Genomic DNA, 27,885 nt, shown 5'->3' on the forward strand with positions numbered 1-27,885 from the left:
TCTTTCAATCACGATAATGATTATGGTACAAGGTGTGATAAATCCTCACAAATACAAAGACCAGCCAAACTTAACAAGCTTTACAAAATACCGGGAAGTCGAAAGGAAACCAAAGTGAATTATTATTTTCTCCTTCGCCAGTGAGGGGCCAAATCTGATTGCACTGGGAAGGTTCTGTTTCGTCACTTCCTGTGACCATCAAGAGGACTCACATTCAGCTCAAGTGATTCTGCCAATATTTTAACAACACTTGAATGACAGGGTAGAATAGCTCCTTGAAATCGCAGTCACAACATCAATACAAGTCAACTATCTCACCAAACCAAAATAAGCAAAAACAGTTTTTATATTGTCTGACGTTGCACATTCCTTCTAAAATGTCCCAGAAGCAGGGAGTCAATAAATGCAGGAAGTACTTACGATGAGGCTGTGGTCTCTCCCGAGCCCGATAACCATCTGGTTCACGGTCCTAAGTAGCTTGTCCATGATGTCCTGAATATCCCGATCTGGGTTTCCCTAGAAGACACAATATTGGATTGTGTGAAGGCCACATTGAGGTTGCCAACTCTCCAGGACTGTCCTGGAATCAGCAGGAATCTTCCGGACTGGCAACCGAGAAGAAAGTGCCTTGGGGCCTAAAACAAATAAGTGACTTTGTTTTTTTATTTTCTTTGAACATTTTTTTCAAAGTGTTGGGTATTTATGGAACTTTCAAGAGCTGGTTTAGCTCACCAGGCTAAATCGCTGGCTTTTAAAGCAGACCAAGCAGGCCAGCAGCACGGTTCGATTCCCGTACCAGCCTCCCCGGACAGGCGCCGGAATGTGGCGACTAGGGGCTTTTCACAGTAACTTCATTGAGGCCTACTCGTGACAATAAGCGATTTTCATTTTCATTCATTTCATTTCATCCAATCAGTCAAGGACTGTCGGGCACTCAATGGCCTTGGGAAGGTGTAGACCACAAGGATAGATACATCAGGTAACCACTAGCCTCCCTATCCCACTTCCATTCCAGCCATTAAATACAGGATGGAATGTCATTCCATTAGGATTAGGAGTCGACTGTTCAACCATCAACCCTACTCTGCTGCTTGGTTAGATTCTGCCTGACCTTCACCGCCAAACCCATTGACTCACCTTGTCCCCGTATCCCCAAGTAAATTTCCATGGAGCAAGGGTGAGTACATGGAATTGAAGTGCAAATCATCCAGGATCTGACTGAATCATGGAGCAGGTTTGAGGGGTACAATGTTCCTTTTATCCTGCTCGGGTTTTGTATCACTCTGCTATCCCACTGCCATTTTCGTAGGAATGTCATGAGACTTATGAGGGGCAAAAAAACTAAACTAATTCCCTTCAGGATACTGGACACTAATAAAGAGATTCATTAATAATAATAATTATTATTATTGTTACAAGTAGGCTTGCTTTAACACTGCAATGAATTTACTGTGAAAAGCCTCATTAAGCCAGGAACCTCGGGCTGGATTCTCCATAAAATGGGGTTCTGTCCCCACGTCAGCGTAAAAACGTTGGCGTTTCACTCTTGACTTTCCTCAGAACAATCTACAGCTATCCTCCTACCTTGCGAGGGCTGAAGGGCACCGGCAGCAACCGCTGCGGATACTGGCCCTGCACTTCCGGTCGGGAGTACATGCATGCGCACAACGGGGACCTAGAGCGACCGCACCTTGCGCGATGGCAGACTCAGATCGCGGACCCACATCGATAAATAGGCCCCCCTGAAATGGCGCATGCCCACGGATCCGAGCCACCCGATCGCTGCTCTGCCCGCACATGAGGCCCCCCCTCCGGTGCTCGTTCCCCCCGCTCCCACCAACACCCTTGGGAACTCATCAAGTTTGGTGTGGAGAATCGGGGGGAGGCCTTTGTCAACGGTCCTCTAGCCGCGCCGCATAAATCGCGAGCGAGCGATTCTCTGGGGACCGAAGAATCGCGGGAGCAGCGCCGGTTACGATTTCCGCGTAAAGTTCGATTCCCTGCCCCCCCGCGCCAAACGCGATTTTGCCGCGGGGTTGGGGAGAATCCCGCCCCCTATGTAAATTTTACCCAATGCTAATGGCTACTAACTTAATTTGGTTTTTTTTAGCCATTCAGATTTCCCAGTTCAAAAAAAGTAATTTGAATAATCTGACAGGAATTGTTTGGTAGTGACAATGATAAAAGGGAAAATGGGTGCAAACGTTGAGGAACATTTTAAATTTATTTTGTTTTTTTTTTCTCTCTCTTGGGGTTGTTGGCTCTTTATAAGTGTTCAAGGACAGGCCTATCCCCTCCTTCACAAGCTCTTTCAAATAAATCAATACTGTTTCACTTTCTGGTAAACAGAAGCCAAGTTTAAGTGCAGTCTTGCAGGCAACAGAAGCCAATAAAATAAATGTTAACCCATGACGATTCACTGGAACTAATGAACGACAGCATTCAGAGGAGGAAGTAAAAAAGGGTTCGGTTTTTTCAAGTGGGCATTTTGCGAAACTATTGCTCTGCTTCGATGCTGTTGAGCTTCTTGAGTTGTGTCAGCTGAACCTATCCAGGCAAGTGGAGGGTATTCCATCACAGTCCTGACTTGTGTTATGTTGACGGTGGGCAGGCTTTGGGGAGTCACAAAATGAGTTACTCGCTGCGGAACTCCCAGCCTCTGACCTGCTCTTGTAGCTGCAGTATTTAAATGACTGGTCCAGTTCAGTTTCCAGTCAATGGTCCCCTCCAGATTGTTGATGGTTCATCATTCAGCGATGGTATTGAATGTCGAAGAAGAGTGGTGGTTAGTTCACCCTGTTGGAGATGTCATTCCCTTGTTCCCACGTGGCACGAATGTTACTTGTCACTTACCTGCCTGTGTGCTGTCCAGAGGCTGGATTTTCCCACTCGAAGCAGGATCTCGAGGCAGGATTTTACACAGGGTTGGGGTCTTAATGAACCCAGACATAGGCGGGCTCCACAATCAGTGGCCGGGAGGGGGAGCAAAATCCCACCAGAGGAGTGAGTCACGTTTTGACCCAAATTGGAAGGCATTACTGTGACTGCCACCTGTCTGTGGTCTGAAAATGAATCACAAGATTTTCATCTTTAAACATGTCAGGACATATGGAGCGCTGGAACCTGGGATGGTTGAGGGGAAAGTTGGTTATTGAAATCTCATTGATGAATGCTTGTCCAAATCTGGGAATGAAGACTGCAGACCAGCCCTTGGGCCACCTGTGCCATTTGTTTCTTTTTGCCATCCCATGTCTGTTCGGTCCCTGACCTTGGACAGGAGAATCTGGCCCCAGGTCTTGCTGCATGCGGGCAAGGACTACCTTGGTACCTGAGGCTTTGCAAAAAGAGCTGAATGCTGTGAACCCAACAGAGATCTCGCTTCTGGACCTATGGTGAAGGGAAGGTCACTGAAGAATCTGAAGAAAGTTGAGACAATGGGCTTAGGATGTAACCCTGAAGAATTCCTGCTGGTTACACTGGGATCTTAGATGATCGTACACCAACAACCACAACCATTACCCATGGTGTCAGCTTTGTGCTCGTTTTCCTCCACTGTTTGAAGTTAAAAGCAGCCCTATTCAGTTCTTAAGTGGTTAACTGGAACCAATTCTTATTTTCAAACTCAGTACAACACCACAGCCACAACCTCCAGAAGTTCAAGGGTATAATAACCATTAATAGGGACGGATATCTGATATTTTTTCCCTCAGTCTCTCTATCATTATGGAATGATCACTCCAATTATTTCAGGTGGCATTTAGAATAAGATTAGCCTTGCTCCCAGCTGAGAAGGTGCTGACTGCCTCGGGTGCAAAGGTTGGCAGCCTGTATGTGTCAATCTGTGGTTGACATGCGGAACATCCAGCAAACAGGATTTACTTCATTTCAGACTTATAAAATATATTTATGTCCTCATACAACCTGAACCCCTGCTGTTTGTTCATTTGCTTTGCATGTAAATCATTGTGCAGGAACAATGCCCCTCGGGCTCAGAGACGGGCTATTAATGAAATACATGTGCCTTGCTACAACGACATCCATCCTCCTGCAGTTGTGTGTTCTGTCCGACACACAAACTACATAGAAACAGAGATGAGATTAATTCGCCAGATGATAAATATGTACAGACAGAAGGATACATGTAGATGCACAAGAATAGTTTAGGAGGGCAAGGAGACCGAGCTTGTTCTTATTTATATTGATCCTTTCCCTTAGCCCCTTCCCTCCACAGAAATCCAATTTAGATTATCTGGTTCAGTTGATTTCGCTGATAATTAACTCTGCAATTTCATTCCAATTTGGGTGTGTAAATATCCCATGAAATCCACAATCTCTCCTAATCAGGGTGCATTGGAGCAGTCTTCATGTTACTGGACTTATGAGCCAGACATAGGAGCTATGACTTGAAAAACACAAGGCAGTGGGCGCATGGGAGCGATGTGCAAGGTGCTCTGCAATAGCTAGCCAGGGTTCTTTTGGCAGCAGCTTCAAAGCCAGCAGCCTCTACCACTTAGAAAGGCAAGGGCAATAGCTGTGTGGGAATAGACTTAGAAATATATCGCCGTTCCTTCACCAGGAACTCCCTCTCTAACAGCAGTGTGACTGCCCCTAACCATGGATTGCTGCGGCTCAAGAAGGAGGCTCACCATCACCTCCTCGCTGGGCAATTAGGGATGGCCGATAAATGCTGGCCGATCCCTGGATGAGCAGCAAAAAAAGGCCATTTGAACTCAGTTTGAAAATAAATTGTTAAAGTTCAAAGTTGTTTTCAGTAAAATAATAACAATGAAAATCTTTATTGGTGTCACATTAACACTGCAATGAAGTTACTGTGAAAATCCCCCAGTCGCCACATTCCGGCTCCTGTTCAGGTGCATTGAGGGAGAATTCAGAATGTCCAATTCACCTAACAGCATGTCTTTCGGGACTTGTGGGAGGAAACTGGAGCATTCGGAGGAAACCCACGCAGACACGGGGAGACTCCGCACAGACAGTGAGCCAAGCTGGGAATCGAACTCGGGTCCCTAAGGCTGTGAAGCCACAGTGCTAACCACTATGCTACTGTTCCGCCCAAACTGAACAGGGAACATTTAATTGGCATGAAAACCCAACTGATGGAAAACCTGCCGAGCATACCTGGCCTATCTAAGAGTGATGCCAGTCCCCCGCCAACATACTTTGTTCAAACCCCTCATTCTCTTGTGTCAACAAGCTACTTTGTTTGCTTTCTAAATATTCTACAATAATAGGATGATGCCCCATTTTGTTGAAGAGCCACAGGGGAGTATAGCAGGAGCTGAACATCCACTCGGTGGCAGTAGCGCTCCAGGGGACATGGAACGGGTTGGGGGAAAGCCCATTCCCAAAGCAAAAGAGGAAGAGAAGAGAACATACCCTAAAACAACCACTTGTGGAAACCACAAGGGGCACATCGGTGAAATCTGTGCAATATTACCTACTTGTAAGCCACATGGCCAAATCGTTAACCTTAACGATGGGGTTGGTTTAGCTCAGTGGGCGAGACAGCTGGCTTGTAATGCAGAATAAGGCCAGCAGCGCGGGTACAATTCCCGTATCAGCCTACCCGAACAGGCACTGGAATGTGGCGACTAGGGGTTTTTCACAGTAACTTCATTGAAGCCTACCTGTCTGTGACAATAAAAGATTATTAATTATTAATATGAAGATGGCAAAATGGGGTTGAGACCACACATTGGAAATAGGAGCAGGAGTAGACCTTTCAGCCCCTCGAGCCATTCAATATGATTATGGTTGATCATCTACCTCACTGTTATTTTCCCATACAATCGTCATATCCCTGAATGTCATTACTATCGAGAACTCTTATTGACCTCTGTCTTGAACATACACAGCGACGAAGCCTCCACACCCTCCGAGGGAGAGAATTCCAAAGATTCACCACGCTCTAAGTGAAAGGAAGCTTCGTCATCCCAGTCCTCAATCGCCTACCTCTTATTCTGAGACAATGCCCCTTAGTTCTCAATCTCCCAGCCTGGGGAAATGACCTTCCTGTATCTATCAAGATCTTCCCCACTCACAAAGCCTGTCCAAATCCCCTTGAAGCCTTTTTGCATCATCCTCACAACTCACTCACCTAGTTTTGTGTCATCCGCAAACTTGTGACATTTGCTCCCCACATTCAAACATTGATATGGATTGTGAATAGCTGATGCCCAAGCACTGATCCTTGCGATACCCCAATAGTGACAGCCTGCCAACCTAAGTTGGATGTCGCAGGAGGCAGTGGGATTTGAAGCCAGGGACAATTCCTCTATTCTAACTAATTTCTCATGGGGCAAACGGATAAAGCTTTGGCTCGAGAAAGTCCTGCACAGCAGAGGTTGGACGAGACAACTCAGTCATTGAGCATTTGACCTGGTCAATGAGGACGAGCCAGACACAAGATATAATATTCTTTATTGTCACAAGTAGGCTTACATTAACACTGCAATGAAGTTACTGTGAAAAGCCCCGAGTCGCCACATTCTGGCGCCTGTTCGGGTACACAGAGGGAGAATTCAGAATGTCCAATTCACCCAACAGCACGTCTTTCGGGACCTGTGGGAGGAAACCGGAGCACCCGGAGGAAACTCACGCAGATACGGGGAGAACGTGCAGACTTCACACAGGCAGTGACCCAAGCCAGGAATCGAACCTGGGACCCTGGCGCTGTGAAGCAACAGTGCTACCCATTGTGCTACCATGCCGCCCATAATCAATACCATCGGGAACACTACCAGCTCCAAGTTCTGTGCCACGTCGCACCATATCCCAATGTGGAAGTCTAGCCATTCCTTCATTGTCATGATTCCAAATCCTACCGACCAGCTTCGTCAAAGTACCTCACCGCGTAAACAGCAATGATAAGAGGGAAATCCCTGGCAACTTGTCAAAGGCAACCGGAAGTGCACAATAAATGCTGAGCTTGCCAGAAACACCCACCCAGCTCCTGAGAATAAATTACAAGAAAAGACAGAATTTGGGAATGACTTTAAACTGATACTGCCTTGAAATATTTCACAGTTGGTGAGCAATCTCAGGGGACTAATTATATTCCGGACACCTTTTGCTTCATGAGCAGAGCGAATCTGTAAAAGGGAATCGTATGTACATTTGGATTTCTAATCTCTTTTAAATTCAGCCAAAAAAAAACAACATAAAAAGATCTGCTGCCTTTCATCTTTCTGTTGCAAGGAATGGCTTCAACAGGATGAAACAGAGAGATGGCATCATTTGCAAATCAGGTTTTGCTGATTCACCACCTCACTGTTAGTCGAGACCCTGTTTCCAAGTGTCAGCCCTTTGAAGTTATACAGTGGTTCTAGGACAACAAATAATGTTGTCTATTCAACTGCCGCTCCTCATCTTCCCACTCCCCTTCATCTAACCCCATTGACATATCGCTCCATTTCTTTCTCCCTCTTGTGTTTATCTATATTCTTCACCTCGTCTGCTCCTTGTGGTAGCAAGTTCTACATTCGTACCACTCTTGCATGAAGAATTTTATTCCGAATTGCCTCTTGGATTTAGATTTATTGTTACTTGTCCCGAGGTCCAGTGTAAAGTATTGTTCTGCAGACAGTCCAGGTGGATTGTTCCATGCATGAAAACATAGAATAACGAAAGTACATAAACATTGACTGCGGGTGAAGTATACGGTATGTAGTGCTACAATTGTAGAAAAGATGCACAGAAAGATCAGTTCCGTCCTTTAGATCAGTTCAGTCCATAAGAGGGCCATTCAGAAGTCTGGTAAAAGTGGGGAAGGATTTTTGAACCTGTTAGTGTGTGTTCTCAGGCTTTTGTATCTCTTGCTCAATGGAAGAAGTTGGAAGAGAGAATAACCCGGGTGGGAGGGGTCTTTGATAATGCTGCCCGCTTTCCCAAGGCAGCGGGAGGTGCAGATGGAGTCAATGGATGGGAGGCAGGTTCGTGTGATGGACTGGGCTATGTTCACAATTCCCTGTAGTTTCTCATGGGCGGGCAGCACGGTAGCATAGTGGTTAGCACAATTGCTTCACAGCTCCAGGGTCCCAGGTTCGATTCCCGGCTTGGGTCACTGTCTGTGCAGAGTCTGTCTGTTCTCCCCGTGTCTGCGTGGGTTTCCTCCGGGTGCTCTTGGAGGGCATTTGAGGAAGTGGCTAATAAGGCTTGCAAAGTCCTGGGCTTCATAATTTGAGGCTTGCAAAAGAAAGGAAGTTATTTTTGAACCTTCCAAAAATACAGATTTCACCTCAACTGAAGTGTTCGACCCCATTCAGGTCACCACACTTTCGGAAGGACATGAAAGCATTAGAGAGGACGCAGGAAAGATTTGTGAGGGTAGTTTGAGGAAGGAAGGACTTGAATCGTGTCGACAGTTTGGAGAAGCGAGGGCTGTTCTACTTGGTGAGGAAAAGGTTGAGAGGAATTTAATAGAGGTATTCAAGATCATGATGGGTTTGAGCAGAGCAGAGACGGAGGCACTTAGGTACGATCCAACGGTTAAGCAGCTCGTCATGGCGCAACATAACTGATAAAAGTCGGGAGACCCCGCTCCCGGGATCTGCCCGGCTCTCAACGCTTTACGAGATCCAATGGGACCTCACGAGACATTGCGATGTGAATCCCGCCCATCATGGGCAGGATCACGTTTTGGCAAATCTGCATATTGGAGTGAGACAGTAAGTCTCACTCAAATGTGCAGATTCTCGAGGTACCTGAGGCTTTGGGATTCAACCCCTTCACCTCAGAGATCTTGAGCGAGTGCTGTTCAGCGCTGGTCCCCACAATCGAGGGCCAGGCGGAATGGCACTTGTGTGGGTCTCCCTGCGATCGGAGGCCCTTTGGGCTGTATGCCCTTTGGGCAAGGTGGTTCCCTGACACTGCTGGTGGTACCTGGGCACCCTGGCAGTGCCACCTAAGTGCCATCCTGGCACTGCCAAAATGCCTGCCCACTTGGCATTTCCAGCAGGTATGGGCACTGCAAGGGTGCCAGTTTAGCATTTTTTGCATGCGTGCGATCGGGCTGGAGATGCTGTTTGGGGGGGGGGAGGGCAGGGGCCCTCCAAAAATGTTTTTGGGCTGGGTGGTGGTGTTCAGGGATTGCTTCAGGGCCTCAGAGATTGGGAGGCCATTTACAGATGGCGTCCCAATCTCTCATTACACTGGGGAGCTCCGGAAAGCAGGGCTCTCTAGTGTACAAAATGGGGCTATGTGCAACCTCAGCCGCACGTTCCCGGCTGAGGCACCTCATACAACGCGAGTCGCGTTGAACAGGCACGTGTTTCTCAGCGCGGCCAAACGTGCTCGCTATGGGACTTTTTTCCCCATTTACTCGAATCGAGCCCACTGTTGCCATTGGTGACAGGGCCAAGAACCCTGAGGGCATGGTTCTAAAGTGATTGGCTAAAGGCAGCAGGAGGAAATATATTTTTACGCGGCGGGCAGTTCGGGTCTGGAAAGCGCTGCCTGAGCATGTGGCGGGGGCAGGTTCGATCATGGCTTTCAAAAGGGATTGAATAACTGTCTGAATGGGAAAACATTTGTAGGGCGACGGGGGAAGGACAGGTGAATGGGCCGAGCTGAGTTGCTCTCACAGAGAGCTGACACAGGCATGTCTGGCTGAATGATCTCTTTCTCTGCTGAAACCATTTTATGATTTTGTAGAAGTTGGGTTAGGCCACACTTATTTCGTATTCACAGAATGTGAGTGTCGCTGGCATCTTTTATTGCCCATCCCTAATTGCCCTTTAGAAGGGAGACGCTGAGTCACCTTCTTGAACCGCTGCAGTCCACGTGGTGTCGGTCAACGAAGAGTGCTATTAGGCAAGGAGTTTCATACTTCTGGCCTGATGACATTGAAAGAGCAGCGATATATTTCCAAGTCAGGGCGTTGTGTGACTTGGAAGGGAAATTGCAAAGAGAGTAGTGTTCCCATGCGCCTGCTGCCCTTGTCCTTCTAAGTAGTGAAGGTTCCATGTTCTGAAGCTGCTGTCAAAAGAGCCTTGGCCATTTGCTGCATTACATCTTATACATTGCACACACTGTTCCTGCTGTGTGCTGGCGGTAGAACGAGTACTGACAACAGTTCTGGTCTCCATACTGTGAAAAGGATACAGAGGCAATGGAGATGGGGCAAAAAATAATCTACCAGAATGATATCCGATCTAATAGGTCATTCCTGTCTTGAAAGTTGTCTCTCTCTCTGCAGCATAGAAGAAAGAAAGGTGATCTGAGCAAAGTCTTTAAGGTCATGAATAGGACAGATGTAGAGAAGATGTTTCCACTCATGCGGGGAAGCGAAACCAGGGGCAATAACCAGGGGTGCCACCGCAGCACAGTGGTTAGCACTGTTGCTTCATAGCGATTAAGCAGGACAGTAGAGTTTGCCCCCCCCCCCCCCAGGATGTCTGCTCATGTGAAGCTGCACTTCTTCAAGTTCCTTTAGTAGAGGAGGGGAGAAATTTGGGATTGGGAACAGGTCTCCTTCATGGCTTAGCCCTGGAATCATGGAACCATAGAATCTACAGTACAGATGGAGGCTATTCGGCCCATCGAGCTTGCACCGGCCCTTGGAAGAACACCCCATTTAAGCCCACACCTCCACCCTATCCCCGTAACCCCACCTAACATTTTTTTTAGGACATTAAGGGCAATTTAGCTGGGCCAATCCATCTAACCTGCACATCCTTGGACTGTGGGAGGAAACGGGAGCACCCGGAGGAAACCCAAGCAGACACACAGGAATCGAAGCTGGGAACCTGGAGCTATGAAGCAACTGTGCTAACCACTGTGTTACTGTTCCGCACAGGGTTGATATCGGAAAGCAAGCACGTCTCCACACAAAAGGGGGTAGAAGTCTGGTTCTAAAAGCTGTTGCAGTGGGTGAGGTGAGAGTGGGGTGGGGGGTGGGGTGGGGGGTGGTGTGGTGGTCATTTGAACTCTGAGATAGGTAGATTTTGATTTGACAAGTGTGTTAAGGATTATGGAACCATGAGGGATAAGTGGAGTTGACCTGTGATCGACCTAATGGAATGGCAAAACGGGCACAAGAGACTGAATGGCCTGCTCTTGCCCCTTTGTGCTGTGCAACATAAACAGCACTCAATTTGTATGAGATTACAGCCAGGCAGTGACAACAACTTCCTCTGTGGCATTGAGACAAATCATGCGGCACTCATTCATCAAGTAGGGTTTTACTGAATGACTGGCAATGTATTTTAGTGCTTTTGTGATGAGAAATTTTTTTTTGCTTAAGTTTTTTTGTGCTTTTCACAGTGATGGATGTCAGTTCTGGAGAATGGGACATGGTGTCTGGATCAACCACAGGTTATATTCCGACATAATGAATGGGTACTGTAAGAATGGCAGTGACGGTGATGCTCAATGCATCACTAATTCATCCCTTTGGTTCTATGGAGAATGAATGTGTTCCGTCTCCGTGGGATAGAGAAGCCAAGGGACACTATGGAACCGTGGAAACGTTGCGCTGCAGAAAGAGGCCATTCAACCCATCGTGTCTGTGCCGGACAAAACGAGAAAGAAGAAACTATTCGTTCATTTTAATCCCACTTTCCAGCACCTGGTCCAGCCTTGCAGGTCACCACACTTCAGATCCAGGTACCTTTACATGTTGAGCGTTTCGTCCTCAACCACCAACTTAGGCAGTGAATTCCAAATGCCCACCACCCTCTGTGTGAAAAGGAGTTTCCTCATGTCCCCTCTAACCATCGAATCATAGAATTTACCGCGCAGAAGGAGACCATTCGGCCCGACGAGTCTGCATCGGGCCCTTGGAAAGGGCACCTACCTAAGCCCACACCTCCGCTCTATTGGGTTACGGTGCTAGGGTGGAAGTGAAGGCTTAAATGGGTTGGGGCAGGCAGACTCGATGGGCCGAATGGCCTCCTTCTGCACTGTATGCTCTATGTTCTATCCCCGTAACCCAGTAACCCCACCTAACCTTTTTAGACACTAAGAGGCAATTTAGCATGTCTAATCCACCTAACCTGCACATCTTTGGACTGTGGGAGGAAACCGGAGCACCCGGAGGAAACCCATGCAGACACGGCGAGAACGTGCAGACTCTACGCAGTGACCCAAGCCGGGAATCGAACCTGGGATCCTGGAGCTGTGAAGCAAATGTGCTAACCACTGTGCTACCATGCTGCCCTGTTAGCACTGTAGCTTAACAGTGCCAGGGTCCCAGGTTCGATTCCCGGCTTGGGTCACTGTCTGTGCGGAGTCTGCGAGTTATTCCCGCGTCTGCGTGGGTTTCCGCCGGGTGCTCCGATTTCCTCCCACAGGTCCCGAAAGACGTGCTGTTAGGTGAATTGGACATTCTGAATTTGGATTTGGATTTGGATTTAGATTTGGATTGCTTATTGTCACGTGTACCGAGGTACAGTGAAAAGTATTTTTCTGCAAGAAGCTCAACAGATCATTCAGTACATGGGGAGAAAAGGGAATTAAACAGAATTCAAGAAAATACAAGAAAATACATGAGAATACGTAATAGGGCAACACAAGATATACAATGTAACTACACAAGCATTGGCATCGGTTGAAGCATACAGGGTGTAGTGTTAATCAGGTCAGTCAATAAGAGGGTCATTCTCCTTCTGTGTACCCGAACAGGCGCCGGAATGTGGTGACTAGGGGATTTTCACAGAAACTTCATTGCAGTGTTAATTTAAGCCTACTTGTGACACTAATAACGATTATTATTAAACCTTCTACCAATCGCCTTAAATCTATGACCCCTAGTAACTGACCCCTCAGCTAGGGGGAAACAGGTCATTCCAGTCTACCCTGTGTGAAGTGTTGGATAGTGTAGACTTGAGAGATGAACAGACACTTCCAACACTGATGAAGGTTCAACTCAATTTTATTAACTACTTCTAACTAACTAACACACGATGACTGTGGGTCTAAATGATGCTAACTTAAACTAGAGACCTAAGCCTTGTCCGAACCAGTTGATTCTCTCAGCACGTGTTGTAAGTCTGTGCTGGGCTGGATGAGTTCTTGTTACACTCAGAGGCAGCACCCAGAATGAGCGGGAACCGTGGTGCCCTCTGCCTTTATAGTGTGTGTATTCTAACTGGTGATTGGCTGCAGTGTTTGTACGTGTTGATTGGTCCCTGTGTGTGTCCATCAGTGTGTGTCTGCACCATGATATACTGGTGTATATTATGACACTGTGTAGGCCCCTCATAATTTTGTGCACCACATTTAGGTTACCCCTCAGCCTCCTCTGTTCTAAGGAAAACAACCCTATCCTATCCAATATAAAAGCAAATTACTGTGGATGCTGGAATCAGAAACAAAAACAGAAAATACTGGACAATCTCAGCAGGTTTGACAGCATCTGCGGAGAGAGAAGGGAGCTAAAGTTATCTTCCGAACTTCCATTTTTACTTCATACTTTCCATACTAGACTTTCTAGTATTAAGTACTTTGCGGCTGTTATAATCTTTCTTTTTCTGCTTTATCTTGGCCTGTGTGCTTCTCGATAACCAGGGTCTCTAGATTTGACAGGACCACCCTTTTTCTTTGCGGGGATGTGTCCACACTGTGCCTGCAGAGTTTCACCTTTGAAAGCTGCCCACTGCTTTGTCACAGATTTTCCTTCTAATAGCTGTATCCAGTTCACTCTTGCCCGCTCAAATCTCTGCTTTGCAAAATTTCCCTCAGTTTTATATTTTTACTCCTGTTCTATCTTTGCCCTTTTCCATAATGATGTTAAGTCTAACTACATTATGATCACTATCTCCAAAATGCTCCCCCACCCATACTTCATCCACTTGCCCAGTTTCATTTCTGAAGACTAAATCTAGAATTATGCTCCCTCTCATTGGGCTTGTTACATGCTGGCTAAAAATATTTTCTTGAATGCAGTTTCAGAATTTTGCACCCGCTGCGCCCTTCACACCATTTCGTATCAGGGTAGTGGGTGTTATCAGTCAATCAAAAGGTCAGAAATGGTCTCAATGCTTTCTTGTGAATGTCCTTCAGAAGGACCCAGGACCAACTCCAATCTAACAAGAACAGCAGTTATTCAGGCAGGATAAAATCCACAACCAGGCTGCTTCACCAGAACACCGGAAATGTGAGAAATGAGTGAGCAATGTTGGGCCATCAAAATTAATCCAAACAAAGAGATGGACTGGGGCAGTCCTTCAGAACTAGCAAATACAGCTAGTTAACTGGACCTCACACAATCTAAGCACAGTTGTCACTCATTGTCTTGTCCTCAATAGTCTTGGCAACGCATCCCTAAACTTGTAGGTCCTGTCATCTAATCAATTCATCTCCTGGACGCGACAACAATCTCAGCCAAAATCAAAAATGCTGCTGCATTCAATTCAGTATCCCTGAGGGATTGATTGCCCTACGACAACTCCAAACAAGCAAACCGACTCTGAGATAGACGATCCAATAGTTCTCTACAACACCTCGTTATCACAAATTCTTCCTTCCCTGCCGTTCGGTCGAAACCCTGGTCGAAACCAACTTCCTAACAGCACTCTGTGAGTTTCTGCAACACATGGACTGCAGCGGTTTAAGAAGGTGGCTCACCACCACCTTCTCAAGGACAATTCAGGGACGGGGAACAAATACTGGCCTAGCCGGCGACACCTACATCCAATTAATGAGCATAAAAGAAATCAACTACCGAGCAGTGACCCTCGATATCTAGCAATGTCACTTTGTCTTAACAACACATTTATCAAACTGCAGTTTATTTATTCTTTCATTAGATGTGGGGGGTCACTGGCTGGGCCAGCATTTGTTGCCCATCCCTAATTGCCTTTGAACTGAGTGACTTGCTCGGCCATTTCCGAGTTAGAGTGAATCGCATCACTGTGGGTCTGGAGTCACACATAGGCCAGGTAAGGATGGCAGATTTCCTTCCCTAAACGACATTAGGGTTTTATGACAATCGTTGACAGTTGAGTCCCTAATGGCTTTATATTCCAGATTTTTCCCTTTATATTAATTTGCTTCAAATACCACCAGCTTACTGATCCAGTGGCATCGCCCACTACCCGATATGCCATGCTCACCACATAAATCAGCATATCGATCGGGGGAGATGAATCTCGTAAAAAAAAGTGAATCCTGACCACGAATCTAACTCTTCAACTGTGAATTGTACCATCTCTCACCTGAGTAACCTAATTGCATCCAGTTCCTTGATGTTTCTGAAGCTCTTAATCAAATGCCATTGAAGTCTACATTCCTTGAAAGTAAATAATTGAACCTCATAAGCACTGGATAGAATGTCAAAATTCGGTATTTGATGCACAGCACACCCTGTGAGAGCCGAAATTCAGCCGAACAGTCCAAGTGAAGATATACCATACGATATATGGTGTAATGATCTATGTCTATATTCAATCACCTCCCTAATAAATGTCAAAACCTTGTTTGCGAGCCCTGTGGCCCACTCACAATTTATTTTTTAAACCAGCCACTGACTTACAAATACCTATGATGCACTCTATCATATTGGCATACCTGGCATTTCCTCATACTATGACCTCTGACCCGCTACCTGTACAGGATGGGAGCCCCTGAGAAGCACTCTGATGCTGTTTGTAGCTAAGTTTGATATTCCAGGCTCAAACATGTGAATATTTGAAGCGCGGTCCTTCCACTCTCTCGTAGAATTAATGCTTAAGTGCCCATCCTGTTCAGAAATGGAAATTTAATTGATAACCAGATAAGCTCTTTTCCGCTGTGGTTGACACATAAATATTGGTCAGGACACTGGGAAAAATTCCCCCTTACTCTTATTCAAAATAGGTGGCATGGGATTGTTCATGTCCACCTGAGGTGGGGCAAACCGAGGTCTCATCTGAAAAGACTTGAACCCACAATCGTGGGACGCAGAAACAAGAGTATAATCAACGGGGGCATGGCTGACTCTTACCATTGGGTAAGCGCAAGTTTGTTTCTCTTGTTTTATCTTCCTTCTTTCCTTCAACAAAATTTTCTAATTGTTACTTTGCTTTCACTTTTCCTTAAACCCTGCTTTTTGTCCACGGTTTTCATCACCAAAGGTGTGGGTTGGAAATTGACTTGTTATTCTCTGAAGTTCTTACTCAGCAGTGTAACTCCCTACCCCCAGTTATTCCCTTGGACTTGGAAATATAGTCCTCCTGAAATTAAGCAGCAACATTAAACTATGAGCAACATTAGTTGATCTTAAAAACTGCAACCCAGCATTATAATGATCATCATAGTCTAGCTGCTCGCCCACACAGAGATGTAATATTGCAGATTAAGTACTATCACTACAAGGTACTAAATCTAATAAACGTTCCTCTCTGCTACTCCTGCTTACATGTTGAATAAAGAAACAAATACATCAGATCTGCCTCCCTTCGCACTTGGCTGCCCCACACCAGGCCACTTAATCAAAGGACAGTTAAAATGTCCCATGAGGGCAACTCTTCTGTCGATCCTCCAATTTTTTTCCCGCAACGTTCCCCAGGGATTAAATCGGATAGCCCATGAAATCGGCAGCAGGGATCGCAAAGTGTGATTACCCTGCGCCTGTTTATTATTGCAGGCTGAACGTCAACGTTGTGCCGCCTGCTGATTGTGACGTACAGCCCAGCGCTGAGTGCTGCTGAGTGGCTGCGTGCCTCGGAAAGGGACCCAGGTTCGTGCCAGGCCAGCACTGCTTAAGATAGGCCTCCACTACTTAAAAGGTAGCCTCTTTTAAAGGCTGAAGTGGAGGACAGGAGCTGCTTGCAGCAGGAGGGAGCTGTGGAAGTGGCACAGCAGGCCAGGAAGCTTACCCCGAGGATGTAACATAAGAGACTCCGGTGGAGGAGGTTGACAGGAGGGAGAGAGGTCCCTTCCATTGGGGGCCAATGGACTTCCCTGGTAAATTCTGAGAAGGGAGTGGGAGCAGAATGATGCAGCAACAATGCTGGAAGTCTAACCCCAAGGACATATGAACATACAAACTAGGAGCAGGAGTAGGCCACTCGGCCCCTTGACCCTGCTTCACCACTCAACAAGATTATGGCTGATCTGAATGCAACCTCAACTCCACATTCCCACCTCCCCAATAACATCTTACCCGCAATCCCGCCCCCACCCCCCGCAAGTGGCAGACCACTTGGGCGGGATCCTCCGTCCCAAGCAGGGGAATGGGGGTTCCATTGTGGGCACCCCTACGCCGTCGGGAAATCCGCGGGCATGAGTGCACTGCCGGGGAAACGGAGGATACCAATGTCGGAGAATCCAGCCCCTTGTCTTCAAACAGTGACCTCCTAGTTCTAGTTTCTCCTGCAAGAAGAAACCGTCCACCCTGTGAAGACCCCTCGGGGTCTATATGTTTCAATCAACACACCTCTTACGCTTCTAAAGATAGGAGATAGATTGTCCAACCTTTCCTCATAAGACAACAGGTATATAGCAAATAAAAACAAAATACTGCAGATACTGGAAATATGAAATAAACCAGAAAATTAGTCTAGTAAACCCTCTCTCTTCTTTATATAAATTTAGATTATCCAATTCATTTTTTCCAATTAAGGGCCAATTTAGCGTGGCCAATCCACCTACCCTGCACATCTTTGTGTTGTGGGGGTGAAACCCACGCAGACACGGGGGGAATGTGCAAACTCTGCACAGACAGTGACCCAGAGCCGGGATTGAACCAGGGGCTTCCCCGCCATGAGGCAGCAGTGCTAACCACTGTGCCACTGTGCTGTCCTAGTAACCCTTCTCTGAACTGCCTCCAAAGCATCTGCATCCTTCCTTGAATAAGGAGACCAATGCTGCACACGATGCTCCAGGTCTGGTCCCACCAATGCTCTGTACAACTGATACATAACCTCTCTACTTTAGTATTCAATTCTCCGTCCAATAAATAACAACAACAAAGAACAAAGAACAAAGAAAGTACAGCATAGCAACAGGCCCTTCGGCCTTCCAAGCCTGCGCCGACCATGCTGCCTGTCTAAATTAAAATCTTCTCTACTTCCAGAGTCCGTATCCCTCTATTCCCATCCTATTCGTGTATTGTCAACACACCCTTTAAACGTCACTATCAACCCTGCTTCCACCACCTCCTCCGGCAGCGAGTTCTAGGTACCCACCAGCCTCTGTGTAAAAAAACTTGCCTCGCACATCTCCTTTAAACCTTGCCCCTCGCACCTTAAACCTCTGCCACCTAGTAATTGAACCCTCTACCCTGGGAAAAAGCCTCTGACTATCCACTCTGTTGATGACCCTCATCATTTTGTCGACCTCTAACAGGTCACCCCTCAACCTCCTTCGTTTCAGCGAGACAAACCTAGTTTCCTAGTTTATTCAACCTCTCCTCATAGCTAATGCCCTCCATACCAGGCAACATCCTGGGAAATCTCTTCTGCACCCTCTCTAAAGCTTCTATATCCTTCTGGTAGTGTGGCGACCAGAATTGAACACTATACTCCAAGTGTGGCCTAACTAAGGTTCTATATGACATGCCAATTTTTATACTCAATGCCCCGGTCAATGAAGGCAAGCATGCCGTATGCCTTCGTGACTACCTTCTCCACCTGTGTTGCCCCTTTCAGTGACCTGAAATGAAAATTGAAAATGAAAATCGCTTATTGTCACGAGTAGGCTTCAATGAATTTACTGTGAAAAGCCCCTAGTCGCCACATTCCGGCTCCTGCGGAGAGGCTGGTATGGAAATCGAACCGTGCTGCTGGCCTGCTTGGTCTGCTTTAAAAGCCAGCGATTTAGCCCAGTGAGTTAAACCAACCCCTGTGGACCTGTACACCTCAATCTCTCTGACTGTCAATACTCTTGAGGGTTCTACCATTCACTGTATATTCCCTCCCTGTATTAGACCTTCCAAAATGCATTACCTCACATTTGTCCGGATTAAACTCCATCTGCCATCTCTCCACCCAAGTGTCCAAATGATCTAAATCCTGGTGTATCCTCTGACAGTCCTCATCGATATCCGCGATTCCACCAACCTTTGTGTCGTCCACAAACTTACTAATCAGACCAGTTATATTTTCCTCCAAATCATTTATATATAATATGAGCAGCAAAGGTCCCAGCACTGAAACCTGTGGAACACCACTAGTCACAGCCCTCCAATCAGAAAAGCACCCTTCTCTGACCTAGCCAGTTCTGTATCCATCTTGCCAGCTTATCTCTGATCCCGTGTGAATTCACCTTTTGTACCAGTCTGCTAGGAGAGACCTTGTCAAAGGCCTTATTGAAGTCCATACAGACAACATCCACTGCCCTGCCTGCATCAATCATCTTTGTGACCTTCTCGAACATTCTATTAACTTTCCAAATTACGTGCTGTAACTGCATATGAACTTTTGTGATTCATGCCCTCGGCCACCCAGATCCCTCTGCACCTTAGATCTCTGCAATCTCTCATCATTAGGATAAGATTTCTCTTTGTCGTTCTTCCTGCCAAAAAGGACGTCGTCACATTTTCCCTCCATTTGATAGATCTTTGCCCACTCACCTATAACCTATCGATGTCCCTTTGTATCCTCCGCCTGTCCTCTTCAACACTTCTTTTCTGTCTATCCTGATATTATTGGTGATGGAACCATCAATTCACCAGTCACGTTTTTTCCGATATAAATATAGGCTTTAATCTACTTACTACAGAGCCAGCCTGTTACCCGTTGATGAACTCTCGGTGAACTGCAGGCTGACTCTGGACAAGGGTATTTATACAGCAGCACAAGGGGGAGGAGTCATGGGCGGAGCCAAGGGTGGAGCCCTGTACAAGCTCCTGAGCATTCCCAGAGCTACTCCCCCTAGTGGTCGGATAACGCTACTGCGCTTACAAAGATACAGTGTGAATTACCATGTTACATTCACCACAATCGGCAGATTTAGCAACTGTACCTTCAGTCCCTTCACCCATCTTTCATCCAAACATCAAAAGGTTGAGGCGCCAGCACTGATCCCTGAGGCACACCACTTGCTGCATCTTGCCAACCTGACAAAGGCACATTTATGGCCACTCTGTTTCCTGTTGGCTAGCCAATCTTATAATCCATGAAAATATGTCCAAGAGCTTTTACCTGGATGCAGTGCCTAAAGAGGTTTATTGACCTCACCTGAGTGGCCAAAGTCAGTGAATATCCCGTCAACTAGCCTTCCTCATTGTCCCATCACCCTCCTCTATAACCGCCCCCGTCAATTTCGAGCAAACACGGCCCATACCATTTATGTGCTGTCCATCACCCTCGCACACCTAACACTGCCAAAGGCTCAAATCCTGCACACCCTGCTGGCTATTCAACTGTGGCAGGCACATCACCCAAACACATGGCACCACATTCATGAACACCCTTCCCTCTCTTTCAAGCAGAACTAGGTGACCTTGAATAGATAGCAGCAGCCACTAACCAGTGGGCAGAGGGGACTGACCCCCATGAGAAGACGATGTTGAGGTGGCCGCCACTTAGGCTGTGGCCAGTGGCTTGTCTGAAACTATCTCAAATATGGGCTGCAACAACTTGCCAAGGATCCCTCGACAGCACCTTCCAAAGCCACAACCTCTACAACCGAGAAGTACAAGACGCATGGGAATACCATTCTGGGCAATTTTCTCATTGCCTCACAGATGTCAGTGTTGGAGCAGTACTGGAACAGCTTGGCTAGGGGCCCGGCTATTTCTGAAGCACAAATCTTCAGTAGTACAACCGGGATATTGGCAGTGTCCAGTGTTTTCAGACATTATTCAATATCACGTGGCGTGAATCAAATTGGCTGATAACTGGCATCTGAACTACTGGGAACCTCAGGGGGAATCCGAGACGGATCATCAATGCAACATTTTTTTGCTGCAGACGATTGCAAATCTGTCTTTCGCTGGGTGTGTGTAACTGTGCGGTGGCCACTCCACCACTGTCATGGATACATACATCTCTGAAAAGTAGAATGGTGTGAGTGAGGTCAAGTAGGCTTTTACCTTATGTTGATTATTTCACCATCCGTTACAAGCCCAGTGGCAGATATATCCTTCAAGACTTGGTCAGCTCAGTCAATAGTGGTCGCCCACTCACAGTGCCTTCTGTGGCCTTGCCACCCTCAGTGCTTCTTCCAAATGATGGTCAACATGGAGGAATATTGATTCATCAGCTGAGGAGGTGGGGGTGGCAAGTGTTAACCAGCAGGAGGTTTCCTTGCTTATACTTGACTTGATACCAGGAGACCACCATGATTTCCAGAGTTAATGTCCAGGGCCACTCCCTCCCAACTGAATATCACTGTTGTACCACCTCTTGTGGGTCAGCCCTTTCCCATCAACACAAGAATGGTGATGGAGGAGCCTGTGACACTGGCTATAGGTTTGATTCCATACATACGACTATGGCAGGCTGAGACTTGACTAGTGTCTGGGACAATTCTCCCAGTTTTAGCACAAGTCCCGAGATGTTAGTTGGGAGCAACTTGTAGGATTGGCTGTGCCTCTGTTGTTTCCGGTGCCTAGGTTGATTGATGTCAGTTGTTCTGTCTGCCCAGTTTACTTGGCTGGGGATTTTCTGCCACCCTCCCAGGCACTGGGTTTTCCCGTCACGGATTTGGCGAGCCATTGGCCACCGGCGGGATCTTCCATCCTACCGACCTCCATCGGGCTTTCCAAGACTCACCTGCCCCACTGTCGGGGAACCCGTTGATGTGGAGATACCGGGAAGCCGTTATGGTGGGGTCGCCTTTGACGGGACAGTAAGTTGCTGCCGACGGGAGGGATCAGAAAATCCCGCCCATTATTACTTGACTTTTTTGTTCGGGGTTTGACACAATTGAATGTTTACTCGGGTATTTCATGGGGCAGTCAGGAGTCACATGTGGGCCAGTCTGGATCAGGACAGCTGACTTTCTTTCTGGTTAGACCAGAAGACATAGGAGCGAATTAGGCCACTCGGCCCATCGTGTCTGCTCCGTCATTCAATCATGGCTGATATTTTTCTCATCTCCATTCTCCTGCCTTTTTTCCATTACTCCTGGTCCCCCATATTTATCAAGAACCTATCCACACAGCGATTTGCTGTCCACAGCCTTTTGCGGCAGAGTTCCACATATTCACCACCCTCTGGCTTAAGAAATTCCTCCTTATCTCTGTTTTATAGGATGGTCCCTTTAGTCTGAGATGGTGTCCTCTGGTTCTAGGTTTTCCTACAAGTGGAAACATCCTCTCCACGTCCACTCTGTCCAGGCCTCGCAGTATCCTGTAAGTTTCAACAAAATACCCTCTCATCCTTCTAAACTCCAACAAGTACAGACCCAGAGTTCCTCATACGACAAGCTCTTCATTCCAAGGATCATTCTTGTGAACCTCCTCTGGACCCTTTAGCTGCCCACAATCCCATAGAACCATGACCATCATTACTTTTTTAATTCCAAATTTCTTAATTAACTAAATTTGTTGGGATTTAAACACATGGCCTGGATTTTTCAGATGGTGTCCCTTCCACCATCCCAAGAGTCAGCAGAGAACACGTCTCCACCAACTCTGAGTACCCTGCTGCCATTTCATGCCCAAATGAACGTCAAGTGGCTGCAGGTGGGACATCTGCCCTTCATGTGAGAGAGAGCCCCACCTGAGAAAGCTGCTGGCCACAGAGTAAGGTAGGCTTTCAGGGCCCCAGAGCAGGGGGAAATAGGTGGCCTTTGCTGGGGATCGCGGGGTGAGGGCACAGAGGGCACAATTGGGGTTTTGTGGAGAGGATAGGTGGTTGCGGGAGGTCCAGAAACCACTTGACCTGAAGTGGGGGGTACCCACAGCCTTCTGGTGGAGGCACTATTCCCCCTTGCCCACCCAAGATCTGGCCTCCTTTTTGGGCTTTCCCCATGCCATTAAATCCCCCTGCCAGTCTAAGTATTATGGCTGGGTGGGAAACGGCCCTCAAGTGCCCAATAATTGGCCACTTAATGATCTCAACTGGAGCAAAGGTGGGCTGTGTGGTTCACGGTGGGCAGGAACCTGGAGGAAACACCCGTTCCTTCAATTTCATGCCTAAAAACCCAGTGCGGGTGGTGGTGGTGGTGTTGGGGGGGGGGGGGGGGGCGGGGGGGTGAAATTCAGGTCCATGCCAGAACATTAACCCAGGCCTCTGGATTCCCAGCCCAGTAACATGGTCACTATGCTACCGTTTCAGCCACAATGAACCCACCCGCGCAAAAGTTCACCTTCGTACCCACTGGCAGTATTTTGATTCCTTTGCTGTGTCTGTCCCATCTCCCTCTGGCGCAGCAATGTGAGCGAGGCTGCATAGAACATAGAACAGTACAGCACAGAACAGGCCCTTCGGCCCTCAATGTTGTGCCGAGCCATGATCACCCTACTCAAACCCACGTATCCACCCTATACCCATAACCCAATAACACCCCCACCCCCCCTAACCTTACTTTCTAGGACACTATGGGCAATTTAGCATGGCCAATCCACCTAACCCGCACATCTTTGGACTGTGGGAGGAAACCGGAGCACCCGGAGGAAACCCACGCACACACGGGGAGGACGTGCAGACTCCGCACAGACAGTGACCCAGCCGGGAATCGAACCTGGGACCCTGGAACTGTGAAGCATTTATGCTAACCACCATGCTACCATGCTGCAACTGTAGGCCCAGTGACTGGGGGCTGGTAGCTTGCTCAAGAGCCTTCTAAATGGAGTTGGTGAGGGGTGGGAGGTACGGAGGGAGGAGCAGGGGTGGATCCCTCGTGCTGTTGAGCAGACGTTCAGTTGTGCGCGCTTATCAGAAGGCAGCATCCCAAGACAGCGAGGTCGAAAATGGCCGGTTTGGCATCAGAATGGTGTTAGATGCTGACTGACATCTCATGCTGCTGCTTACTCTGCAAACAGTAAGTAATGACCGAGTTAATGCCCTCATTAAGGTGGTGCCTGGCACTGGCTACGGCCTTCATACCCAGGATGTCCTTTTACTACTGAGCAGGCATCCTACCAGCCAGCTCCACACAGCCAAACGTTGCAGCCCTAGCTTCTACACTCCTTGATGACACCAGGGGCCTATAACATGTACTTGAGGATCAACGCTGTACGTCAGCTCAGCCAAAATCATTTTAACTCCCTCCTGCTGATTAATATCCTTCCTTCTTATTGATTGATCTTCTTTTCTCCATAGCCTTCTATTTTTTTTCCCTTTTCAAGCACATATCCAATTTCCTTTTGAAAGTTATTATTGAATCTGCTTCCACCGACCTGTCAGGCAGCGCAGTCTAGATCATAACAACTCACTGCTTTAAAAAAATGTTTCCTCATCTCCCTCTGGTTCCTTTGTCAATAAATTTAAATCTACTTTATCCTCTTTCACAAATAAAGCTTCACCTGCTTCCTTACTCAGCCAATTGATCTTTATGGAAATCCCACTTCCAATCCATCACTATTATCCAACTCGATTGCCGAGGCAGCGATCACATCTAAATTCTTCCAAGGGCTTATTCGAGCATTCTACTGTCGCACCTCTACATTTCCAGTGTGGAAGGAGGACGCTCGGCCCATCGTGCCAGTTCCTAGTCCCACGTCTGCTGCTTTTTCTGCAGAGAGACGCGTTACTAATGGATCAGCTCCGACCAGCCTTTCATTTTACCAAGTCGCCCCCATTTGAAAAAGATTGCCTCATCTCCCTCAACTCTTTGCCGCAGAAGGCTCTGGAGGCCAAATCACTGAGTGTCTTTAAGACGGAGATAGATAGGCTCTTGATTAATAAGAGGATCAGGGTTATGGGGAGAAGGCAGGAGAATGGGGATGAGGAAAATATCAGCCATGATTGAATGGCGAAGCAGACTCAATGGGCCGAGTGGCCTAATTCTGCTCCTATGTCTTATGGTCTAAGTTTCCTTGTCAATTCATTTAAAGGTGCCCTTTAGTGAGAGAATCGGGAGCATTAAAGGAACAATCTTGGATGATGCGTTAGGATCCATGCAGATAGGTGAATTTCAATTGGGCTGGATGGTTTTCTGACAATTATTTGCCGTGATCTCGTGGCCTTGTGTCAAGCAGCCTGATTCTCAAAAATGTTGGATTTAGTGGCGTTCTTTGAGAAAATAATGGAAAGGAGTAATAATAATCTTTATTGTCACAAGTAAGCTTACATTAACACTGCAATGAAGTTACTGTGAAAAGCCCCTAGCCACCACATTCTGGCGCCTGTTCGGGTGCACGGAGGAAGAATTCAGGATGCCTAGATTACCTAACAGCATGTCTTTCGGGACTTGTGGGAGGAAACAGGAGCACCCGGAGGAAACCCACTCAGACACGGGGAGAACGTGTAGACTCCGCACAGACAGTGACCCAAGCCGGAAATCGAACCTGGGACCCTGGCCCTGTGAAGCAACAGTGCTACCCACTGTGCGGCCGTGCCACCAGGTGAATTAATTAGATTCTGCATGCCCTGTTTCCCAACCACCCCAGCATTGGCTGCTTTTGTTTCCTGGAATACCTCAATTTTAAAATTCTCATCCCTGTTTTCCGATTCCTTCATGGACTGCCTCTCCCTGCCTCTGTCCACTCCTTCAGCCCCACAACCCTCCGATATCTCGACTGTCCTCCAGTTCTTGCAGCAATTTTACTCTTTCTATTGTTAGCAGCTGTCCTTTCAGATAGTTGGGCCCTCAATTCTAGAAATCTTTCCCTGAACCACTCATGTTAGCTCCTCTTCCTTCTTTAAGAGGCTCCTTGAACCTTACCTCTTTGGCCAAGCTTTAGGTCATCCTTCCTAACATAGCCGTACATAGCTCAGTGTTAAATTCTGTTTGATCGTTTTGCTGGGAAGTGCCTCAGGAGGTTTTAAGGCGCTATTTAAATGGAAGCTGTGTGTGTGTATTTTTATAATGTGTGGGATAAGGAGGCTTTGTGATCAAATCAAGGTTTATGTTGTTAAGATATTGTGGTAGAATGGAACGGAAGGTTGTTAAGGGACAGAAAGCAGTCATTAATGGATTATTTCTCAGGCTGCAGGGATGCAACTAATGATACCCCCTGGAGGCTATAGATACATAAAAATTTACAGTCACCACAAAAGCAAGGCACGTAACTAACTGTGGAGAAAATTGTAGATAATTGCAGGAGAACAGATTGGATATCTAAAAGTCACATAAAACTTAATATCGGAAAATGTGAGTTAACAACCGTTGAGAGGAAGAAGGGGAGAACGTGGAGACTGTGAGCGAAACTGCAGCTCTCATTAACACAGAGGAATCCAAAGAGCTAAAGCGTTAACCTCGTTTCTCTCTATACTTGAGGCCAAAGAGGATATCTGACTCAAAGAGGACATCTGAGTCTCAAGGAGATTGGTTGATCACTTAACGGGAATGTAGGGCATTGCCGATAGGGCAGGGCAACAGGACTGATTGGATTGCTCTGTAAAGAGCTAGCATGGACTTGAAAGGCTAAATAGACGTCTTTTCTGTGATGGCACCCCCCTCCCCCGCCATCATGGGTTTTCCCACGGCTTGGTTTGGATTCAACAGGAAATTCCATTGACAGTGGGCGGTCGGAAGATCTCACTGCTGGCCAAGAGTGGTCTTCTCACCGCCAATGGACACGTTGCGGAGATGCCAGGGAACTCGCCCAAAGTGTCATTTTTAGAAAGAAAATTGGTCCGATTCTCACCAACCCCGGCAACGCGATCCGGACAGCAATTTTCAAGGGGTTAGAAGAATTTTTTTCCCCCCACGTGAAAAACGCCGCTCCTAAGGCGCGAGTGTCTGATTCGCCCACCCTGGGGGGTCATTTCAGCACTTCAACGAAGGGGGCTCCGCATTTAGATGGCTACACAGCACTTCCTTGCATTCAATCCAGGAGGACGGCAGCTAGGACACTAATGCCTAGATTTACTGAAGGGGCCTTCACCCATGTGTGGGATGCCATGGAGGAGAGGCAGGCCACAATATACCCTTGGGTGAGCGGGAGACCCTCCAGCAAGGTGGCGAATCCCACCTCGGAGACGGTGGCGGCACTGGTCAGTACCAGCAGTCTGACTAAGAGGACAGTGTGCGATTCAGAAAAAAGATGGATGCCCCACTTCGATCACCCAGGGTACCTGCTCCCTGTCTCCTCTCTTCACTCCACACTCCAGCCAACCCTCAGAATGTCATCTCGATCTCACCTAACCTCCCATCCTCAGTACCCCCCCTCCCCCCCCCACCCCCGAGACTCCTCACTAGAACTCGTCGCTGATTAGATGCCCAGTCCACACATGCCAGTTGTCATTGACCTCTGACCTGCCAGGCGTCCAGCTACCAATATCCACATTTGTATTCCTGCAGGAGAAGATCATCCGCAACAGCTGTGACTGAGAGAAAACAGCCGGTAGGATGCCCGAGCTGATGATCCTGACTCCCTTCAACCCCCTGATTGCAGAGGGGTCACGATGTCCTGGTGGGGGGAGGGGATGCTGATTGTGGCGTTGTTGGGCAACATGCTGGTCCTACTCCATGAAGCCGGAGGCAGTCTGAGCATCCCTAGCCCCCACCTGGCCTCCATTCTCCAAGGCCTCTTACTCAACTCCCTCCTACATACCCTCCTCATCCGAGAACATGTGCCGCTCCTCCAGGTGAAATGAAAAATGAAATGAAAATGAAAATCGCTTATTGTCACAAGTAGGCTACAAATGAAGTTACTGTAAAAAGCCCCTAGTCGCCAAATTCCGACGCCTGTTCGGGGAAGCTGGTACGGGAATTGAATCGCGCTGCTGGCCTGCCTTGGCCTGCTTTAAAAGCCAGCTATTTAGCCCTGTGCTAAACCAGTCCCCTGAGGTCTTCCTCAAGAAGGTTGTCTCCCTGCTGCAGAGCCAGGTTATGTAGGGCACAGCAGGCCACCAGGATGCCGGAGATCTATGGGGCCATACTGCAGGT

The 27,885-nt window shown here is 47.5% G+C and overlaps 2 protein-coding genes across 2 annotated transcripts in view; one reads left to right on the top strand and one right to left on the bottom strand.

Annotated features, from left to right (window-relative positions):
* LOC119963845 (dedicator of cytokinesis protein 2-like) overlaps positions 1-27,885 on the bottom strand; it is a 1,353,280-nt gene that overhangs the window by 846,921 nt on the left and 478,474 nt on the right. The window contains 1 exon segment of the mRNA XM_038793193.1: positions 421-516. Coding sequence (XP_038649121.1) covers positions 421-516 — 96 coding nt within the window.
* LOC119963846 (INSYN2B protein-like) overlaps positions 1-27,885 on the top strand; it is a 262,235-nt gene that overhangs the window by 202,040 nt on the left and 32,310 nt on the right. The window lies entirely within an intron of this gene.

This window comes from Scyliorhinus canicula, chromosome 3, assembly GCF_902713615.1.
Source record: "Scyliorhinus canicula chromosome 3, sScyCan1.1, whole genome shotgun sequence".
Lineage (NCBI taxonomy): Eukaryota > Metazoa > Chordata > Chondrichthyes > Carcharhiniformes > Scyliorhinidae > Scyliorhinus > Scyliorhinus canicula.